At 41.6% G+C, this 20,971-nt stretch overlaps 1 protein-coding gene across 4 annotated transcripts in view; it reads left to right on the top strand.

Annotated features, from left to right (window-relative positions):
• The first annotated feature begins 784 nt into the window (after nt 1–784).
• Nucleotides 785–20,971, top strand: part of MTMR8 (myotubularin related protein 8) — a 52,115-nt gene continuing 31,928 nt past the window's right edge. For 2 of the 4 annotated variants that reach the window (XM_020979643.2, XM_020979642.2), the window contains exons 1-6: nt 785–973; nt 8,179–8,301; nt 11,751–11,913; nt 14,726–14,883; nt 15,404–15,532; nt 20,390–20,524. In XM_020979643.2, coding sequence (XP_020835302.1) covers nt 950–973; nt 8,179–8,301; nt 11,751–11,913; nt 14,726–14,883; nt 15,404–15,532; nt 20,390–20,524 — 732 coding nt within the window. In that variant the 5' untranslated portion in view covers nt 785–949. Of the gene's footprint in view, nt 974–8,178; nt 8,371–10,974; nt 11,070–11,750; nt 11,914–14,725; nt 14,884–15,403; nt 15,533–20,389; nt 20,525–20,971 lie in introns of those variants that run through there. The other 2 variants (XM_078147953.1, XM_078147954.1) reach the window with 2 other exon arrangements.

Raw genomic sequence — 20,971 nt, forward strand, 5'->3', positions numbered from 1 at the left:
GATTGTGAGCTCTCTGAGGGCAGGGGCTGGGTTTTTTTTTTTTTCCTTTCTTTGTATTCTCAGTTCTTAGCACAGTTTCTGGCACAGAGTAGGCACTTTATAAATGTTGACTTGTGGACTGACTGCTCTTAGGGAGCTTACATTCTAACTGGGGAGATAATGTATGTAAGCATGTACAAAATAAGGATGATGTCATTTTTGGGGGAAAGGGGTGAGAGGAACTAGGAGTTGGGAGGAATCAGGTAGAGCATGTTGTGGAGGTGATTATGGAGAAGTTTTGAAGGCGAATAGATTCTAAGAGAAGGAGACAAGGAGGGAACAGAATTCCAGGGGCACAGCCATTGCAAAGGTGTGGAGTTGGGAGATACAGGAACAGTACTTGAGGAACAGTAGGGAGGCCTGGCCTCCTTTTGCTGAACTTTGAGGTCCTTCCCATTTCTCAAATCCAATGGTTTTCAACCATGGAAGGTCTGGTGAGTGCCAGTGGGTCAGGCCAGCCCAGGGGTTGGGAGTTGTTGGTGCGAGGTATTGGTACAAAACTGAGCCCAAGAAGCTCAGAAAGTGCCCGAGTTCGCTTGTCCCACTGGAGAAGGGAGACAGAGTAAACAGAGGTGGCCAGGCCAGGAAAAGGGCAGGCTGTTCCAGGGAGGGGAAGGCGGGGCCTGAGGCCAAGGGGCGGGGCCTGAGGCCAAGAGGGCGGCCCGGGAGGCCCAGGGGGCGGGGCCGGGGGCGGAGGCGGGATGCGCGCCCCTGGAAGCAGCTGCGGAGCGGGAGGGAGGGGGAGGAGGCGGCTGCGGTGGCCGTTAGACAGCAGCAGGAGGAGGAGGAAGGGGAGGAGCAGGAGGAGGTGAGGGGAGGCGGCCGAGGCTGTCCGTCGTGGCCCCCCCACCCCTGGAGCCCCTGGGCCAAGCCCACCACCTGGGGACCAGGAGCGCGGGCCGCTGAGGCCATGGAGCACATCACGCTGCCCAAGGTAAGGCGTGCCGCTGAACTCCGGCCAGGGGAGGCTCGGGGCCACTTCCGGGCTTGGGGGTACCCCCATCGCAGCCCTCGGGGGCGCAGAGACTCCCTCCCGGGGAGTCTTCCCCCAGGTGCCCCTGCTTCCCACTTAGGTCCCGCCTCCCCCAAACGAGCCCTCGGGGCTCCCCTTTGGATCCCGCGTGTGGGTCTCCCCGCCACACCTTGGCACTCCAGTGAACTTCCTCCCCTCTGTCCTGTCCCGTCTGATCCCGTCCCATCCTGTCCTGTCCACTTCTCCCTGAGCTCACCTAGGCAGTGTGGTGTAGTGGGAGGGGTGCCCTCGGGCTTTGAGGCCAGATCCCGGCCTCCCCTTGATGGATGGCCGCTGGACTGTGCCCTTCCCTTTTCTGGGCCTGAGCTTTCCCCCTGTAAAATGAGGGCTTTAGACTTGATCCCCCAAAACCCCTGGTCCTCCGATTCCAGACTTGGAATTCCCGTGTAGGAGAAAACTATCCAATGAAGAAACTCCCCCGCCAAAGTAGATGGACAACTCTTCTGCAACTTTTATGTAGTCTTAGAGAGTTTTGTTCAAAAGAAAAGAAAAAAAAACAGATGAGACCTGTGATTTCATTGGTAGAGGGAACTCCCAGTTAGGGGAATCTCTCTTACCAGTGCAGATCTGTACCTGCTTTATAACTAAGAGTCTTAGAGGGCCCATAGTTGCAGAGCTGAGTGATTTGATGAGTAGAGGGGGACTCTCTGCATTTTGCTACTATCTTCCTACTCTGATATTCTGTGAAAAAATAACCACCACCCCACCCCCATGTAAGGGATATAACTCATTGAGGATGCCAGGTCTAGTTAATAATGGCTGACAGTTTTTATCAAAGGATCAGAGACTCAGTTTCCTTTAAATGAGGAATTTGGATGACATGGCTTCTAAGATCCCCCTCAGCTTTAAATAGGTGATCCTATATCGCCTAATAAAAGGAGACAAATATAGGCATCACTGTGACTTCCTGGAATGATTGGGAAAAGCTCTGAGAGAGTTTACCTGATTTGAGAAGAGAAGTATAAATGAAAGGGGGTAAGTAAAAGAGTAGTTTTGTGTATGAAAAACACATACTCATCAGGAAATTCTGGCACCAGAGGAGTAGAAACATGGTGAAACATTGGAAACATTAGCAGACAGAGAAATAAAAGCAAAGTCGTTGCAAAATACTAAAATACCAAATAATACATAGGCAGAATGAGGACAGAGAAAGGACTTTGGGAGGCAGATCAAAAGCCCAGCATGGAGGCATTGAAGGAGTGATGGTTGAAACCCTGCTGGAACTCTGGAAAAGCAAAGCCACTACTTCATTCTAGGCTTGCTGTATTGATAATTTGGACCTTCAAAAGGTGGAGTAATCATTGAGGGTTATGTGATTTACTGAAATAGAAATGAAAGAACCAATCTTTGAATTTGTGAGGGCAGCTAGGTAGCGCAGTGGATAGAGTGCTGGCCCTGGAGTCAGGAGGACCTTAGTTCAAATGTGACCTCAGACATATGACACTCACTAGCTGTGTGATTCTGGGCAAGTCACATAACCCCAATTGCCGCACAAAAAAAAAAAGAATTTGACAAAGAAGAAAACTGGGCATAGTCTGACATGTACCCTAGCCTTGGGGAAAGCACATTTCAGAAGGTTCATAAAAGGGCTAGACCAGGAGTAGGAAACCTTGGCCTCGGAGACCACATGTGGCTTTCTAGGTCCTTGGGTGCAGCCTTTTGACTGAGTCCAAGTTTTATAGAACAAAATCCTTTTCTTAAGGGGATTTGTTCAGTGAAGTTTAGATCCAGTCAAAGGGCTGCGCTTCAGGACCTAGAGGGCCACATGTGGCCTTGAGGCCCCAGGTTCCCCATCCCTGGGCTAGAGGCATTGAGGTGGCCCATTAGCTAGAATTTCTGGCCTATAGTCAGGAAGACCTAAGTTCAAATTCGATCTCAGATACTCTGCCTCAGTTTCCTCATCTGTAAAATAGGGATAATAATAGCACTCACTTTGCAGGAGTTTTGTGAGGATCAAATGGGATAATGGTGGCAAAGTGCTTAGCACTATATAAAGTTAGCTATTATCATTATTATCTGTCCACACCCTAAAATCCCATAGCCCATAAGATTCTCAAGAGTTAGATTCCGAAGACAGAAAGAGAAACAATTCCAGTGAAGGAATGTAAAGGAGCAGCTATCTAAAAAGACTCATATGAATAGAGAGAATTCATTGACCAAGGTAGTTTTAAAAAATAAAAATAAATTTTATTGCTATCTTTTGTCTTTACATCACCTACATTTCCCATTGTATCTCTTCCCCTCCCTCTCCCAGAGAGCCATCCCTTTTTAATAAAGAATAAAAATGAGGAAGAAAAAAAGTTTTAGTGAGACTGCCAACATGTCAGAAAAGATGGACATTATATGAAGCATTGCCCACCTGTGGTCCCTCGAATTTTCAGAGAATCAGAAGGAGGTATCTTCTCCTCACTTGTTTCGAGGGCCAAATAGAAGATAAAAGCCAGGACTATTTAAAAACGAATATGGAAGCATGATCTAGGCCTGGAAGAATAGGCCAGGAACATGAAAGCTTTGAGTAAACTGAAGCTGGTGATGAAAAACTCAGATTTTTTCTAGCACTTTATGAGGAAGGTGATGAATGCAAGGATTGTCATCCTGATTTTCCAGCACTTGCCATGAAGGGTCACAAAGAACGGCTTTAGGTGGAACAGAACTGACTGGTGATGTACAGCAGAATGCATAAATGATCAAGAAAGTTGTTTAGTGCTTGCTATGTGATAAGCTCTGGATATACAAATAGAAAAGGAGATTTGTCCCTGCCTCTAAGGGGCTCTCATTCTAATAGGGGCAGAGAGCATACATAGACAAGAGAAGAGGTGGCATTTTGATGTATGCCCTTTCCAGGTGCTTTCTGCAGCTCAGGTATACCAGCACTTACTTTCTCATCCTGCCTTAGAATTATAATTCAACAAACAGTTATTAAACTCCTATTGTGTGCAAAGGCACTGTGCTTAACGCTGCTACTGTAGTCTCTGTAAAGGCAAAAAAGACTACAAGCAATAATTATTATTCTGATTGAGGTAAATGGAGGGATCTTAGGGAATATGTGGTCCGACACCCTTATCTTACAGATGAGAAAACAAAGGAAAATGATGGGACTTATCATAGGCCACAGTGTTAGTAAGTGGCAGAGCTGGGCTGGAACCTTGGTCTTTGCACACCAGGTCCTGTGTGAATCTGTAAAATGGGGATAATAATAGCCCCTCCCTCCAAGGGTTTTATGAGGATTGAATGAGATAAAGATCGTAAAGTTACTTACCTACCATCAATGAGGTCCCTGTCCCTGACATCAGCTCTTTAAGACAGTCAGCTCAATACTTTCAACTGTCTTTTCCTAGCTTTAATTAAACAAAAAAAATATATTGAAGTGAAGTGATTGACTCATGATGTCTTCTGGGCCAGGGGTCATTTCTTAAATGGTTTTTAACAAATTTCTTGGCATTACTGCTCTGTCCCAATAGAGCTTACTCCCCCAAAATATTCCCCTCCCAAGTGGCATTTGCTGGGTCTTTTTTTTTTTTGGTTAGGCAATGGGGTTAAGTGACTTGCCCAGGGTCACACAGCTAGTAAGTGTTAAGTGTCTGAGGCCAGATTTGGACTCAGGTCCTCCTGACTTCAGGGCTGGTGCTCTATCTACTGCACCACCTAGCTGCCCCTCCAAGTGGCATTTGAAAGCATCTTCCTGCCTAGGCCTGCTCTGCTCTCCCACCCCAACCCCTGGAATGCTAGAAAGAAAGGGTTAGGCCAAGGGTGGGGAACCAGCAACCTCCAGGCCACGTGTGGCCCTCTAGGTACTCAAGTGCAACCTTTTGACCGAATTCAAACTTCACAGAATGAATTCCCCTTAATGAAAGGATTTGTTCTGTAAAACTTGGACTCAGTCCAAAGGCCGCACCTGAGTATCTAGAGGGCTGTATGTGGCCTGGAGGCCGCGGGTTCCCCATTCCTTTAGGCCACATTAGAAATGATGATGCATTTAGCAGAAAATATGGTATTTCAATATATGGCATCTCCAAATAACAGAAGGAAATAGAGCAGATACTCCGCCTCATCCTTCAATTCCTATTTCTCTGCCCTCTTTTTTTCCTGACCCTTTCCTTCACTGGGGCTGAGTTGCAGGCTTTGTCTGGCACCTCTTTCTTATTCTTGCCTTACTGCTTTCTAGCTCAGGTTGTTTATACTCGCCTGCCTGGCAGGTTTGATGAAATACAGCCATCAGAGTGACATGAACATGGCTACTTCTAATTTAGAGCTTTGTCCCATTCACCTTCCTATCCATCGGGTATATCCCTTCCCCAATTTGAATTCAGGGCCCCTGATCCCCCTCCCTTAAGATAATACATGGTCAAGGAAGCAAAACCAACAACTTCCCCTAAACTAAATCAGTGCTTCATTTCAGAGGGGGGTCCTGGTTGGGGGGATGCGGGGTTAATGCTCAGAGAAACTTTAAACGATCACATACAAGGACTGATTTTAAAAAAAAAAACAAAAACAAAAATGAGGTTAGCCCTCATGTAGATGGATTTTCAGAAACTTACAGCTGTGAAAAGTCTGGTAAGCGTGCCTTTTCTAGTAAGCAGAAGGCATGCTCCCGTCGAGTTCCCCATTCACAGGAGGTTTATCTTGAAAAGCTTAAAGATTTGCTCTTCAGTATTAGGAGAACATGCTCATTCAAAAGGCAAGGGACTGTAACAGAGGATGCTGTTCTTTGCCTTTTTTCCTGAATTTAAAGTCCCGAAATACTTTGCCTCTGGATGCATCATTCTGACTCTCACTTGAGAGAGACTTGCCTGATTTTGTTAAGTCCTGGGAGGCTTCAGAAATGAAGATCTCTTAGATGATAGGCCTTGGGGCTGGAATGGGCCTTAAAGCCCATCTAGTCTGAGCACCTCATTTTACCAATGAAGAAAGTGAGGCCCAGAAAGGAGAAATTATTTTGCCCTAAGTCTCACAGATAGTAAGTAGCTTGGATTTAAACCCAGGTCTGATGACTGTGCTGCTTGCATTATACCTTGTTACCTGATCTAATAAATGCATTCAACTTCTAATAGTGGCCTATACCAGGACTCTATTTCCTATAGTGTTTTTCCACTTAATCTTTTTCAGAATAATAGAATAGCAGAATTTCAGACTTGGAAGAGGCCTAGGTGGCAATCCAATTCAACTCATACTGGAACCCTCACTGCCTACCACAAGGGTTTTTAATCTGGGGTCCACTGTAGCTAGGCTTGGGGAGCCCATGAACTTGGATGAAAAAAAAAACAATTACTCCTTTATTTTTACTATCCTTTGGCTTCCTGTGTAATCCTGGTATTTTATTTTATCTGTTTAAAATGGTGATTCTGAGAATGGGTCTATAGGCTTCCACAGCCTGCCTACCCAAGGTGGTGGGGCAAGAGATGGGAGGAAGAATCTAGGACACACAAAAATTTCAGAATGTCTGCTCTATGACCCAGCCAATAAGTGGTCATCCCGTCTTTGCTGGACCACCATAGATCAAGAGTTCACTGCCTTCATATTGGCTCAAATACTTTCTCAGTCTTCACTTTCCTTCTCTCCCTTCTCCCTTGCATTGTTGATGTTTTACACTTTCTTACTCATCCTTTTAATGGAGAGACCCTGTTGAGAAAACTGAAAAAAGTCTTTTGAAAATGTGAAAAGAAAAGGATTTGGAGGGAGAATACTTGGGTCTAAATCCCCATTCTGTTACTGCCTGAGTGACTTTAGTCAAGTCATGTCATCACTCTGTGCCTCAGTTTCCCTCAACTACAAATGTAGGAGCTGGACTCAGATGAACTCCAAACACTCTGTTTTTCCAGTAGTATTCATGATGAATGATGATATCAGGCATTGATAGTATGGGGCATGTCTGGTGCATGTTCTTAGGCTGGTAAGCTCTTCTGCAGTCACATATTCATCATTTTTAAAAAATAGTAGATTTGAGCTATTGCCAGTACTTGTGGCAAATCAGGGTAGTAAATGGATTAAGAAACCTCGGAAGTGCACCTCATTTCCTTTCTTCCTGGAAGGGAAATGGAAAATGCCATGTTTTATGGGTCACAGCATCTCTAAGAGCAGAGTTCTTGTAAGTGTCACAACATCCGGTGTGGTCGTGGCAGAGGGTGAAGTGGAGGAGAAGGGCATTGACCAAGCAGCCCTTTGGAAGACAGGGCCATCTAAGCTACTTAGCCAGGGTGACCACTTCAGAAGCAGATTGATCCCTTGTTCCTGTAGGCAGAGAATACAGTTGTGTACTCTGATCCTCGGCTCATTCTTAGATTGGGAGAGCAGGCACTATACCATGTTGTCTTATATTTCTGCCAGTGCACAGCACAGTTCTCTGCACGTTTTGGGGTAAGAAATGGTTGTTGAAGTTTGGGGTTTTCACTCTCCTTCCTTACTTCCCCGCTGTGTGGCTCAGCTCTTGCATCAGCTTCCTTCATCCTTTCAGCAAGTATTCTTGAATCACACCCCACCCCAACCCCTTCCCTCTAGTGCCTGAGCCCTTCATTGCTCCTTGACTCTTTCTGGTAGGCAGTCCTAGACACCCATGCACTCCTGACCCATCCATACACACTCTGGTTGAAAGTGCAGAGCCAAGGAATCGTTTTGGAATGCCTCAGTGATCTGTGTGCTCTTTAACATTTTTACAAAAGACTTGGATGAAGAGATACTTATCAAAAGATCTTGATGCATTAGGACATTGGGCCACATATTATAAGGTGAAATTTAATAGGAATAAATGTAAAATTCAAAAAACATCAGCTTCACAAGCACAAGATGGTAGAGATATGCCTCTACTGCAGTTCATCTGAAGAAGATCAGGGGGCCTTAGTAGGCCATATTCTCAGTGTGCTATGACATTCAAGAACACCAATGTCCAGGCCTAGGGAGATGCTAGTCCTGCTGTCTTCTGCCTTGATCATATCTACTTGTAACTAGAATACAGTATTTACTTATGGTTATGTCATTTTAGAAAGGATGTTGGTAAAACTGGAGAAAGTCAAGAGCCACCAGGATAAGGAAAGAAATGTTTCATTCTTATATTTCAGTCACAGGTAGCAAGTTGGAGTTTAATCTTTTTCTCTTTCTTTCTTTTTAAATAGGTTGAAAATGTCCTGTTATTGAATCGTTATGTAAACAAGAAACCAGCTAACGGGACTCTCTACCTTACTGCAACCCATCTGATATATGTAGATGCTTCTGCTGAGGTCCGGAAGGAAATCTGGGTCTGTGTTCCTGATAAGAAATAAGAAAGTATAACAAGGACTTGTACATGGAGGCTTCTCATTTGGCATGTAGGGGCTGCCATAGAGCACCAGTATTTAGTAATGAATTTATTTCCTAAATCATATAGGCCATGAGTGGGGAACCTGTGGCCTCCTAACTCCTCGGGTGTGGCCTTTTGACTAAGTCCAAATTTTACAGGACAAATCCTTTATTAAGGGGATTTGTTTTGCGAAGTTTGGATTTGGTCAGAGGGCCACCCCTGAGTGGACCTAGAAGGCCACATGTAGCCTCAAGGCTGCAGGTTCCTGACCACTGATATAGACCCTTTCCTCCGAAGAACACTGTTGAAATGAACCATTTATGGTGAGAGACATAGGCTGCTGCAGTGACCAGCTCAAACTGTTCTAATTCAACAGATGTTTCTTAAGCACCTACTGTGTGCTAGCTTCTCACATTTCAAACGGTGATGTATTTTGTAATAGGCAAGTCTTGTTTGTTTTCCAAATACTATACTTACCACGCTGTGTATGCTAGGTAAATAAAATTTATAGCAAACAATATTATTTGTAAATTTTCTCTTTTCTGCAATAGCATACCCTCCAAAATCTCTTGCCGTGCTGGTGTCCTGCCTTATACCCTTTGCAAACTATTGGACTAGATTATCTCTGAGGTTTATTCTAATTGTAATGTTCTCTTCCCTAGTGGTTCTTCAATAGTTTTTTTTCTCTGCCTCTCTAAAAAATTCACAGAAACGTGACATTTAGGTCTGGAAGGGAGCTGAGAGGTTGTATAATATAATGCTCATATTTACCATATAAAACTCAGAGGAGAAAGTGACTTGCAATTAAGTGATAGGGTTGGGATTCACACCTGGGTCCTCTGACTCAAAATCTAGCACTGTCTTGCCTACTGTACCGTGTTGTTCCCTAATGTTTACAGGGATTTCCTTCTCAGTTACATTTTAAATCTAATGTTCTATTGTTCTTTATGGCTGTCTTGCCCAGGAGGTGGGAGAAGAAGGCAATGCAGAGACCCTTTATTCCTGGCCAAGGAAGCTTCTTTGCCTTCCGAGTAGAATTGTTGTTCAGTCATGTCTGACTTTTCATGACCATGTGAACCATACTGTCCATTTGCTGTTTCTTGGCAAAGATACTGGAACAGTTTGCCATCTTCTTCTACAGTGGATTAAGACAAACAGAGGTTAAGTGACTTGCCCAACATCACACACAACGTCTAGGGCCTTCCCTACCATCCCCTGCAGGACAGGATGAGTTGCTGCTCCCTGGTTTATCGGGGTGACCTGGACTTAGGAAATTCGATACTTGTTTTTGTAGATGATTTGGTTTTCTACCAGATCTTAGCTCCTCAACCATAACCCAGAACCTGGCACAGTTGTTTTTGGTCAGGACCTATCCATGTTGGGAGCTCCCAGTGAGGAGGTTAATAGAGGTGAAAATCCCTAAGAAGAAAGTCCATAAGGATTTACAGGGAACTTCTGGTGAGCAAACTCCCTTTCTCAATACAGAATAGCATATGCTCTGCCACTTAGAGCTGCCCAGGCCACTAAGAGATGACCCACCCAAGACATGCCTGGGACCCCTTGGCACATCTCAGGTCCACCACCCCAGGCTGCCTCACTTGCATTGCCAGTATCCATTTTATGTGGATCATCAAAGCTCTTTAGTATTCCAAATAGTGAGAGAAAGGGAGCAAGTTAGATGAGCCCAGATGATTTCCATGTTTGTGTTCTTTGCCCATCCACCCTGGCCACCCCACAAGTCTTCATATACTCTCAAGACTTCTAACTGAAAGATTTCGTGAGAGAGACAGCTCTTTGGGGAAGAATTTGAAAAAAAGGGATGAGACAAATGAAGTTGGCAATATCATTCCAGAACTCTAGGAAGGAAACACCACAAAGCTGTAAGAGGTCAGGTTGGATCCTAGTGAAAAGAAGATGATGGAGCCTATGGTAATAGAAAATGAGTCACAGAGATAGGAAGAACTTAAAAGGGAAAAATCCTCCCCCAATTTCTTCTGTATTTTGCTAGCTTCAAAGGGAAGCTGAAATAGTAATGCCATTTGGACAGCATTTCTTCTCTTTCCCCATTCTGTTTTGTTTTCTTTTTTTCTCAGGCAGCTTTAGCATGAGAGGGAGTTACAGGATAAGCCTTGCTTATTCATAGTTCTTGTTCTGGCCTTAGGTCTACCATTAGAAGAACTTACCTACTTTTTTGCAATGACTCTAGGGAAAAGTTAACTAACCAGTGGAATTGACCCTAGAATCAAATTGAATGTTGGAATACTTAGATGGAGCCATGATTTCTCATGACTGTAGGTATTCCTCGCATTGGTGGGAGTTGTACTCAATCAAGTGCCATCCATTCTGGTGGGTGCCACTCTGTCCAGCTTCCAACAGAAAATGCTTAGCAGCAAATAACAATTCCAATTTCCCAGTGTTTCCATTGGAGTATCCCTACCCAATGCACTAGGATCCTTTCTCTTGTCCTTTTAATTCGGAATTGGCTCAGCACTAAGTTGTATTCCATTCCCATGGTGCTTCTGTATTGTAAAACGTTTCCCCCAACAGTCCTATGAAATAAGAAGTGCAAGTATTATATGTTTATATAGTATATCATATCATCTAAAGCTATATTAATATTCCTCATTTATAGATGAAGAAACTTGAGTCTTGGAGAGATGAAGTAATTCAGGATCCTGGAGCTGGAAAGGACCTTAAAAAGTGACCAAAAAGATGAAGTCCCTTCATGTAGGCCAACCCTCTTTTCATTTTACAGATGAAAAACTTGAGTCCTAGGGAAATAAAGTGACTTGCCCGTGGTCTCACATAAGTAGTAGAGGTGGAATTGGAACCTGGATCATCTCCAAATCCAGCGCTCTTTCTACCATGTCTTACTGCCATGGTCATATAACTAACAAGTTTCCTCATCTGAAAACTGAGGAAGTTGGAGGAAATGATCTCTAAAGGAACCTTTCAGATCTAAGGCTAAGGATCCTAAGTTGGTGCAGCCTGGACTTAATCTCAGATTGTCTTATTCCAAGTCCGTTGCTTTTTCCACCTCTTGCCCCTCTGTAGCTTTTGTTTTTTGATCAGATTGTGGACTCATTGTGGTCCAAAGTGATACTCACAATGGCCTGCCAGAGGTTCTTTTTATTTTATTTATTTACCTTTTTTAATATGCTAAGGTGGTCCCTCTAATCCATTTCAGCTTATCCTAAAATGAAGACCTATTGTCAGAATGACATCTTTCCTTGCTCACCCACCTACATGGAAGTACAATGCTTTCCTTTTCTTAAAGGGTACTTCTGGACACTTAGGCCATTGCCAATATCTAAGAATCACTGTTCTGAGAGTCGATGTTGGGCAATTTAACTTCACCATTAGAGAAAATTGCTATTTAAAGACTCATTCATATTTCTTCTTTTGCAGATTCTGCACCACCACATTGCTGTTGTGGAGAAGTCAGCCCTTACCTCCATGGGTCATCCTCTGCTCTTGCATTGCAAAAACTTTCGGACAGCACACTTTGTCTTTGGGTCTGAATGGGAATGTTATGAAGTACATGCCTCACTGCTCAAGCTCTCCCAGCCAGGTAGTTAGGCTTTGTGATGTTTTGTGAATAATAGAAAAGCTTGGGGATGAGGAGTTGAGAATAGAAATTATGGCCAACTGGTAGTTGCCTTTCTATGAACCTCACTAAAATATTGGGCTTTCTTTATATGCTAAAAAAGTTTCCCCATGGTTAATGAAGCTATATCAGAAGATGAAGGTGCTCTCTTGTACAGAAATACAGGCTGATTGCTTTTTCTAAGTTTGAGTGTTACCAGTAACATTTTTGGGGTCCAGACCTATGATTTTAGGAGTATAGGGGCACTCCTGAAATGGAGACTCCCTCCACTAATGTTGGTCTGCAACTAGCTGTAACCTAGAACCACGTTTATCTTCCTGGTTTATGTGGGTGACTTTGGTTCTCTGAAAATTTAGTATTTGTTTTTATTGATGCTACGCCTGTGATTTCAGTTCCTGATAAGGAAATGCCTTCTCCCACGGTATGTCAGCAATTTCTAGTCTTGGAGAATTGCCAAAGACATTGAAAGGTTAAGTGCCTTCCCCATAGTCACAGAGGTAAAAGTTGGACCCAGCTCTTTCTGACTCCAAGACTGTTGTTGCTCTGTCCATTATGACCATGCTGCCTCTTCACAAGAAATCTAACAGTTTAAAAAATAAAAGTCCATTGTAACATTGAAACGTTGTCTCTGTACCCCAAAAGGCAACTTGGATGTAGAATGTATTTTTTTCCTAGGTCTGTCTGGGTATACCAAAAATGACTTTAGGAAGTGGCATCTTGGCGTAGTGGTGAGGCCAAATTAACCTCATCTCCTTTTTTGCTGGGTTTATTAGATTAAATTGGAGAAGGCTGTAGATGTCTTATATCAGGTTTCAGCAAACCATTTGACAAAGTTGCCTTCTACCCTCACTGAAAAGATGGAGAGATGTAGGTTGTGGGTTAGATGATAGTACAGCTGGGAGCGTTTGGAATTGGTTGAATGACCTGACCCAAAAAGTGGTGGTCAATGTCAACTTGGAGGGAGGTGACTAGTGGAATACCCCAAAGATTTGCTCCTGGCCCTTTGCTGTTCAGCATTTTCTTCAGTGATTTGGATGGGAAAAGATCTGAATATATGACAATGAGATGAGAAACTTCACTGTGAAGTTTGGATTCAGTCAAAGGACCACACTTGAGGATCTAGAAGGCCACATGTGACCTCAAGACTGCAGGTTCCGAACCCCTGGTCTAGAGGAAGGGAGGTGATTGTTCCATTGTATTTTTCCCTGGTCAGGCTATGCCAAGCGTTGTGTTTGGTTCTACTTTCCTACATTGTAGGGAGGACTTTGACAGACTGGAAGGTACCCAGATAGTGATGGAAGTAGACATCATTCCATATAATAGCTGTTTGAAGAACCTGAGGGTGCTTAGCCTGGAGAAATGAAGATGTAGAGGGAATATGATAGTTATTTTCCAAGTATTTTGAATGGAAGAAAGGAAATAATTTTGTTGTGCTTAGATCCAAAATGTAGAAATAGAACCAGTTTATAAAAATTACAGAGGAATACTTTGGCTTAATGATGAAGTTTCTTTTTATATATATATATATTTTTTTTTTAATTTTTTTTTCTATATGCTTTTGAGTTGAAATTTTTTTCTCCCTTTTTCTCCCCCCCCCAAGATGGCGCACAATCTGACATAGGCTTTACATTTACATACCCATTAAACATATTTTCACATTAGTGAAGTTGTAAGTAAAAATTAAAACCAATAGGAGGAGCCATCAGAAAGATGAAACAAAACTCAACAGAAGGTAAAAGTAAGTGAGAGCGATTCAACTTCCATAGTTCTTTCTTTGGATGTGGACAGCATTTTCCATCCCGAGGCCTCTGGAGATGTCTTAGATCCTCGTAATGCTGAGAAGGGTTCAGTTTAATATTCTTAGTCATTGCATAACATGGCTGCTATTGTGTACAAAGTCCTCTTGCTTCTGCTCACTTCACTCAGCATCAGACCATATAAGTCTTCCCAGGTTTTTCTGAAGTCAGCCTGTTCATCATTTCTTATAGCACAATAGTATTCCATTACATTCATATACCACAACTTGCTCAGCCATTCCCCAATGGATGGGCATCCTCTCAATTTCCAATTCTTTGCCACCACAAAAAGAGCTTCTATGTATATTTTTGTACATGTGGGTCCTTTTCCCATTTGTTTGATCTCTTTGGGATATAGCCCTAGAAGTGCTATTGCTGGATCAAAGGGTATGCACATTTTTGTAGCCCTTTGGGCATGGTTGGATCATTTCACAACTCCACCAACAATGTATTAGTGTTCCAATTTTCCCACATCCTCTCCAACATTTATCATTTTCCTGTTTTGTCATGTTGGCCAATCTGATAGGTGTGATGTGGTACCTCAGAGTTGTTTTGATTTGCATTTCTCTAATCAATAATGATTTAGAGCATTTTTTCATATGACTATAGATGGCTTTAATTTCTTCATCTGAGAACTGTCTGTTCATATCCTTTGACCATTTAAATGATGAACTTTCTAACAAGTTGAATGAGCTGCCTTGGAATGTGTGGTGGTTTCCCCTTCCTTCATGTAGTCAGGGATACTGAGGAGGGAGTATCTGAGCACCAACCATTTGGATTAGATGGCTTGTGAGGAACCTGTGATCCCTACCTGTGTTGCATTGGGAAAGTCACTTAACTTTTAGGTTGAATTAGGTGGTCTCTAAGGCCCTCTTTCAACACTAAATCTTAGAGAACTAATCCTTTACTTGATTTATGGATGGCTTCCCTTAAGTCTCCCTGATAACTGCACCATTTTCATTACTGTTTCTTTTCCCCAGTGAGACCAGAAGAACTTTATGCTTTTTCTTATAACCCCAAATCTTCAAAAGATGATAGAGAAATGGGATGGAAAACGATCGACTTAAAATCAGACTACAAACGTATGGGAGTCCCAAATGACTACTGGCAAATAACAGATGCAAACAAAAACTATGAGGTAATTGTGAAAGAGCCACTCGAAATTTTTGAGTATTCGTGAGTCCTTTTCCTCTTTCTTTGAGGGATAGGCCTAGTAATGGTAGAGCTGGGTCAAAGGGTCTGCACACTTGAGCATGAATCTGCTTGTTTCAACTCTTTTGTTTCTAGTGGACTTTGTTTACTTTAGTAGGCTTCCTTGTGTGTGGATTTCACCTATTTGTATGTGTGAGTATACGTGTGTTCCTCTGGCTTAAATCCTGGTCATTCTGAGGGTGCATTTTGTATCTGTATATAGTCTCACTATGTCTCATTTCTGGAAATTAATAGCACTATTTGAAAAAAAAAACTTTATAACATGTGTGACATTCTTTCCCCTCTGTGGGCCTCAGTTTCCCTAACTTGAGGGAATTAGACTATATGGTCTTTAGAGTTCTTTCCATTTCTAAATCCAACAGTCCTATGGATAATTGCTGCTAGGCCTGCTACTACCAAATAAATATTATAAGAATTCAGTTGTTTTTTACAATTCTTACTTTTAGGTTTGCAGCACATACCCTCCTGAAATAGTCATTCCAAAAGCAGCTAGCAAGGCAATAGTCATGGGATGTGCCAAGTTCCGAAGTCGAGGACGTATTCCTGTGCTTTCTTACTTCTACAAAGAGAACAATGTAAGTTGAACATACTTCTTTCATGTACTGTGACTTCTAAATTATTTTCTTTCTTCTTTCTTGACTTTAGCTTGGAGGGAAGGGGGCAGGACACACAAACCAAGAGATGAAATGAGCATCCTTGGTCATCTCATTCACTCCTATAACTCCAACTGTCACAGATATGCAGTTAATTCCCAACTTTATGTCTTCAGCTCTTTCCCTCCCCTGAGCTCTAGTCCTACATTTCCAAATTGCAGCATGATATAGTAGAAGTGGCATTAGATCAGGAGTTAGAGAACCTGGGTTCAAATTCTGCCTCTGTAGTATTTATATGACTTTGGGCAATTACTTAATCTCTGGGATACAGTTTTGCCATCTGCAAAATGAGGGGCTTGGATGAGGTAATCTCTAACATCTCAGCTCAGAATCCTTTGATCTTATGAATTTTACATAAAATTTAGCATTGAAAATGACCTTAGAGATCATTTTGTCTAAGATTTTCTCATTTTACAGGTAAGGAAACTGAGACCCAGAGGGGTTAAGTGATTTGCACTATTTGCTTGAATGTCTTGTAACAGAGGGCTTTCAAGGTTGATCATCCTTACAACATTACTGTTGCTGTGTACAATGTTCTCCTATTTTTATGTTCTATAGTGTCCTTCCAGAGTTTGAGGGTTTCCAGCTATAACATGGATTTCCGTTCCCCTGGCTTTTGGGGCATAATTTGTAGGATTGTTGATGGGAATGCACTCAACTTATCTTTGTTATGAGCCTGATCTCCTGGAAAGTGGTATTTTATTGGGAAGCCTTCTATTGCTTAGATAAATACTACTTATCATTTTAAGAAAGGTTCTATTTATTCCTATGATTTCTCCATTTTAAATAGGAATTAATGTTGTATTTTGTAAAAAACAAAACAAAACTCTATATCTGTTGAGATAACCATATGATTTTTTGTCAGTTTTGTTATTGATATGGTCAGTTCTACTTATGGTTTTCCTAATATTGAACCAGCCATGAATTTCTGGTATAAATCCCACCTAGTCACAATGTATGTTTGTGATATATTGTTGCAGTCTCCTTGCTACTATTTTATTTACAATTTTTACATAGATATTCATCAGGGAATTTGCTCAATAGTTTTCTTTCTCTGTTTTTCCTCTCCCTGCTCTAGGTATCAAAATTTATAATTATGTCCTGGAAGGAATTTGAAAGGACTCTGCCTATGTTCCCAAATAGTTTATATAGTATTAGAATTAATTATTTTTTAAATGTTTGGTAGAATTCCCTCATAAATCTGTATTTTTTTTTTTTGGCAATTGGGGGTTAAGTGACTTGTCCAGGGTTACACAGCTAGTAAGTGTCAAGTGTTTGGTCTGAGGCTGGATTTGAACTCAGGTCCTCCTGATTTCAGGGCCGGTGCTCTATCCACTGTGCCACCTAGCTGCCCCAATTCCCTCGTAAATCACCTGGTCTTAGGGATTTTTCTTTTAGGGAGCTCATTTATGACTTGTTCAATTTCTTTTTCTAAGATCGAGTTATTTATGTATTCTACTTTCTCTTCTATTAATCTGGGCAATTTGTCTTTTTGTAAATATTCATCCATTTTACTTAGATTGCAGGTTTTATTGGCATATAATTGGGCAAAATAGCTTCTAATAATTAATTTAATTTCATCTTCATTGGTGGTGTATTTACCCATTTCATTTTCAATGCTGACAATTTGGTTTTCTTCTCTTTTTTTAAAAATCAAATTAACCAACAGTTTATTTTATTTCTTTTATAAAACCAGCTCCTAGTTTTATTTATTAGTTTAATGAATTTTTTACTGTCAATTTTATTAATCACTCCTTTGATTTTTCAGGATTTTAATTTTAGTGTTTGAAGATTTTCCTTTTTTTAGTTACATGCCCCATTTATTGATCTGCTTATAAAATTTCTCTAAATACTGCTTTGGCTACATCCCACAAATTTTGTTATCTTGTCTCATTGTTGTCATTGTCCTTAATGAAATTATTGATTGTTTCTATCATTTGTTTTTTTTACCTACTCATTCTTCAGGATTAGATAATTTAATTTCCAATTAACTTTTGATCTGTGCTTCCAAAGCTACCCATGGAGTGTAATTTTTATTGCATTATGATCCAAAAAAGGTACATTTAGTATTCCTACTTTTCTTCATTTCTTTATGAGGCCCTGATAGATACATGGTCAATTTTTGTGAAAGTGACATGTATATCTGAGAATAAGTATACTCCTTTCTATTACCATTCAATTTTATCCAGACATCTGTCATATCTAACTTTTCTAAAATTCTATTCTTCCAGTGCAGCTCTCTTTCTCACCCCTCCATTTTTTTTAGACCATTATAACATAATCGTCTCACACCTGTGTCTTCTGTCTATGTAGGCTCCTTCTAACTACCCTAATAATGATAAAATTTTTAAATTACAAGTATCATCTTTTCATATAGGAATATAAAAAGTTTAAGCTTATTGAATCCCTCATAATTTCTCTTTCATGTTTACCTTTTTATGTGTCTCTTGAGTCTTATGTTTGAATGCCACATTTTCTATTCAGCTGTGGTCTTTTCATCAGGAATGCCTGAATGTCCTGTATTTCATTAAATGACCATTTTTTCCCATGAAGGATTATTCTGCTTTGCTGGGCAGGTTGTTCTTGGTTGCAATCCTAGCTCCTTTGCCTTCCAGAATATCGTATTCAAAACCCTCCGTTCTTTTAACGTGGAAGCTGCTAAAATCTTGTGTGATACTGACTTTGGCTCTATAATATTTGAGTGGTTTCTTTCTGGCTTCTTGTTATATTTACTCCTTGACCTGGAAGCTCTGGAATTATACTATAATATTCCTGGGAGTTTTCATTTTAGGATCTCTTTTCAGGAAATGATCAGTAGATTCTTTCCATTTTGATTTTGCCCTCTGGTTCTAAGATATTGGGGCAATTTTCCTTGATAATTTCTTGGAATATGATGTTTAGGCTCATTTTTTGATCATGGCTTTCATGTAGTACAGTAATTCTTAAATTCTCTCTCCTTGATCTATTTTCAAGGTCAGTTTTTCTGATGAGATATTTCACATTTCTTCTATTTTTTTCAATCTTTTGACTTTATTTTATTGTTTTATTTTTTGTTTTGATGTCTCATGGAGGCATTAGCTTCCACTTGCCCAATTCTAATTTTTAAATAATTATTTTCTTCAGTGAGATTTTGTACCTCTTTTTTTGCTTAGCCAATTTTGTTTTGTAAGGTATGATTTTCTTCAGTACTTTTTATGCCTCTTTCAGTTAATTTATGCCTCTGTTCAGTTAACAGTTAATTCTCTTTTCATAATTTTTCTCAATTTTCCTCTACCACTCTTATTAGATTTCTGAAATCATTCTTTTGCTTTTTTTTTAGCTCTTTCAGGAGTTTTCAATTGGGCTAGTGTCTAATCTGCATTTTCTTTGAGGCTTTTCACATCATTGGCTTCTTCTGAGTTTGTGTTTTGATGTTCCCTGTCACCACAGTAGATTTTTATGGTTAGGTTCTTTTTGTTGTTGTTGTTGTTTGCTCGTATTTCCAGCCCTTTTTTTCCTTTGAACTTTATGTTTAAGTTGGGTTCTGTTCTCAGAATGAGAGGGTAGGGCACTGTCCCAGGCTTTAGGCTTTTTGGCACTAGGTTTCTCCAGCTAGTACTGGGGGTATATAAGTTTTTCAGTGTTTCCAAAGTGTTGTGATCCTAGGTAAGACATGGTCACTACTGTCCTGGTCTGTGCTTTGGTCTTTACTTAGAAACAGCCCCTGATTCCTTGCAGCTGCAAGAGCTCTTCTCTGCCCTGGAGCTTCATCTCAGAACTCACTGTGTGCAGTGGAGTTGCTAGCCTAGGACAGGGGTCCCCTGTAATTTCTTTCTGACCAGCTGTCCAATTCCCTTACCAGCCTCTGGGCTTAGAGCTCCCAAACCTGCTGCTGCTGTGACAGCCCTAACCACCTTCAAGGCCAACTGGTATTACTCCCATATGTACTCTGGGCCAACCCCAACCTCAGTGTCACAGAACTCTCCTTCTCACCTCCTAAGTCCTCTTGGGCTAGACAAATGTCTCACCCCCACCTTTTATTATCTGTGCTGCTCCAAAATTTGATTTGAGGCATTCTTTTAAAGTTATTTGGAGGGGAGTATTGGGGAGAGCTTAGATGGAGTGCTTCTTCCACCCTGCCGTCTTGGCTGTGCCCTGTCTCCCCCGACTTCTCTTCAAAGCCCTGCTCCGGCACAATTAATTCATGAAATTTTCCCTGATTCTGCCATCTTTACATTTTCCTGGAGCACTGCTTTTGGTTCTCTAGAACCAAATCTAGATTTGCCCCCATCCTATCCAACAGGCGTTTATGAAGTGCTTGCTATGTGTAAGGTACTGAGAAGACAAAGATAAAATGAAAACAAAAAAAAAGGATTCGCCTTGTGTTGTGTATATGTCCTGTTTCCCCAGCTGATTGTCAATTGCAAATAAATGTTGGTTGATTGATCTTATGGTCTTACCTTCCTTGATGGTAGATACTGTCATTTTTTACCTTTCTGAAGTTCTGAGCACAGGACCTTGTCTCTAGTACCCAGCTGATAAATGTTTGTTGAATTGAACTGTAAAGAAAGTGCTGGTAGTGTGATCCTCTGCTTCCTTTTCTCTAAAATGGAGATTATCAAATGTCATAATGTATGTAAGGCACTTTGGCAAACCATATAGAACTGTCAGGTCACCTTCCTAGCATTGGCGCATCCTTTCAGAGATGATGAAACTTGAACCATTCAGTCTTTTCCCTGCAGAATTGCCGCTTACTGAGGTGGCGGAGCCTTTCTGACCTGTGGCCTTTGCTCATTGCAGGCTGCCATATGCCGCTGTAGCCAACCCCTCTCTGGATTTGGGTCCCGCTGCCTGGAGGATGAACAGATGTTACAGTCCATCAGCCAAGCCAACCCAGCCAGCCCATTCATCTATGTGGTAGACACGAGGCCAAAGGTACCTTTTGAGGGGATTCATTGAAATTCTCAACTCAGGGCTAGGTGTGTCTCTTCACTGTATGGATGCCCAACTATCTTATTCATTCATTCATCCATGCAGATAGCAGATATTCATTAAGCCCCTACTGTGTGCAAAGCGCTACACTAGAGTACATACCAAGTTTGGCTAAGATAGGATTGCTGCTGTCAAGGAGCTTACATTCTAATGGGGAGGAAATCTCCCAAACAGAGAGCAATAACACACAGTGTCATATAATAAAAGCAGTAGGGGCAGCTGAGTGGCACAGTGCTCAGAGTGCCAGGCCTGGAGTCAGGAAGACCTGAGTTCAAATCCAGCCTCAGTCACTTACTGGCTGTATGACCTTGGGCAAGTCACTTTACCTCTGTCTGCCTCAATTTCCTCATCTATAAAATGGAGATAATAGTAGCATCTACCTCCCAGGGC

Source organism: Phascolarctos cinereus, unplaced genomic scaffold (genome assembly GCF_003287225.1).
Source record: "Phascolarctos cinereus isolate Bilbo 61053 unplaced genomic scaffold, phaCin_HiC Scaffold_8;HRSCAF=390, whole genome shotgun sequence".
NCBI classification, from domain to species: domain Eukaryota; kingdom Metazoa; phylum Chordata; class Mammalia; order Diprotodontia; family Phascolarctidae; genus Phascolarctos; species Phascolarctos cinereus.